Consider the following 1,512-nt stretch of genomic DNA (forward strand, 5'->3'; position numbering starts at 1 on the left):
AGAATAGAATAGACAGACAGATGAATAAGATGACTAAGTTGGATAGAATAGAAGAGAAAGAAAGAGGAGATAGACTGCAGAATATGTGTGAAAGATTAAAACAGACTGCAAGAGAAAGAACCTGAGAGATATAATGAATGGACAGAGAAAAAGCGAGCGTATAAGAAGGATGGATAAAGAGAGGAATATGGAATGGACATAAGCTAGGTAGACTAATAATTAATTGGAAAAGATCGAATAGAGAGATGAATACGAGAGAGGAGATATCAGAGATATCTAAAAAAAGATAGCTATAGATAAGCCATCTACATAGTTACATAGTATTTGAGGTTGAATAAAGACATAAGTCCATCAAGTCCAACCTATTGTGTGTGTGCATTTATGTTTGAGCAGGTGTGTGTGTATTAGTCCATGTGTGATTTTGCGCTTAAGCGTACCTGTACCCCTGTATATTATGGTCTCTGAGGAACTCGTCCAGGAGTTTCTTGAATGATTCCACACTCTTAGCTGAAATCACTTCCTGCGGCATCGAGTTCCAGACCTTAACCGCTCTAACTGTGAAGAACCCCCTGCGCCCTGTGTGTTGAAATTTTTTTTCCACCAATTTTTTGTTGTGTCCTCTGGTCTTTGTTCCGGAGCTAACCGTAACCGGATTAACTGTATTAACTGTTTGTTAATACAAAGTAGTAAACTGCCTACGCAGACGTATTTGATGTTCCCTTCATTTATATGGGAATGTCATAATGGAGTGTAAGCTGATGCTGCACGTAGGTGGGTGGGCAGCACCAGCACAGGATGGTCTTTCTTGCCTTCATTGTGAGAGTTTATCATTAGCAGAAAGACCATGATGTCATCTCTCATACACCCTAAAGTTCATTAAATACATCGAGAAGAATCTCATTGGCCTTTGGGTAAAGGTGATCCCTTTTGAGTGAATTTTGTATCGCCTCCAATTTGCTCGATAACCCGCACATTACAAAAGCGAACGTTTTATGGCCCTTGTACAGAGTGAAAACTTTGCTCGGTGCTCTATGTCTGCTCAGTACTTACTTCATGAATAAGGCATTTGTCGATCAGCTGCAGGTAGGAGCTGATGTTCTCTTCATCCGGCCTGGAGACCAGGAGCTGTGTACAAACTGAAAGGAAGGAAAATAAACTCATTGACAAACTGGAACCTAATGAAATGAAATGGTCTGTCTCCAACGACTCCAGAAAGCAATTTACTTAATTGCTTATTGTCACACGCAGAGAAAATTGCCCCATTTCTCATAACCAACAGGGTGTGCCAAGCGCAATTAAAGACGGGAGATGGTGAGAATGATGGCACTCATGTGGACACACAGCAAGTCCCATAATTCAATTCTGGAACACAAATACGTCTGTCAGGTCCATATTTGGGGTCCATGCCCAACAGTGAGCGCCTCAAAGAGGCAACAAACTTTCCTGTAGGTACAACTGCTCTGTCCTCTAAGAGTATCAGTGATGAGGAACGACTACCACCCACGCGGTTCC

General features: G+C 41.7%; 1 protein-coding gene across 1 annotated transcript in view; it reads right to left on the reverse strand.

Moving 5' to 3' along the window:
* Window positions 1-1,512, reverse strand: part of SAMD4A (sterile alpha motif domain containing 4A) — a 65,276-nt gene that overhangs the window by 8,865 nt on the left and 54,899 nt on the right. The window contains exon 6 of the mRNA XM_018559400.1: window positions 1,051-1,136. Coding sequence (XP_018414902.1) covers window positions 1,051-1,136 — 86 coding nt within the window. The remainder of the gene's footprint in view (window positions 1-1,050; window positions 1,137-1,512) is intronic.

The sequence above is a fragment of the Nanorana parkeri genome, unplaced genomic scaffold, assembly GCF_000935625.1.
Source record: "Nanorana parkeri isolate BGI_ZX_2015 unplaced genomic scaffold, ASM93562v1 scaffold392, whole genome shotgun sequence".
Lineage (NCBI taxonomy): Eukaryota > Metazoa > Chordata > Amphibia > Anura > Dicroglossidae > Nanorana > Nanorana parkeri.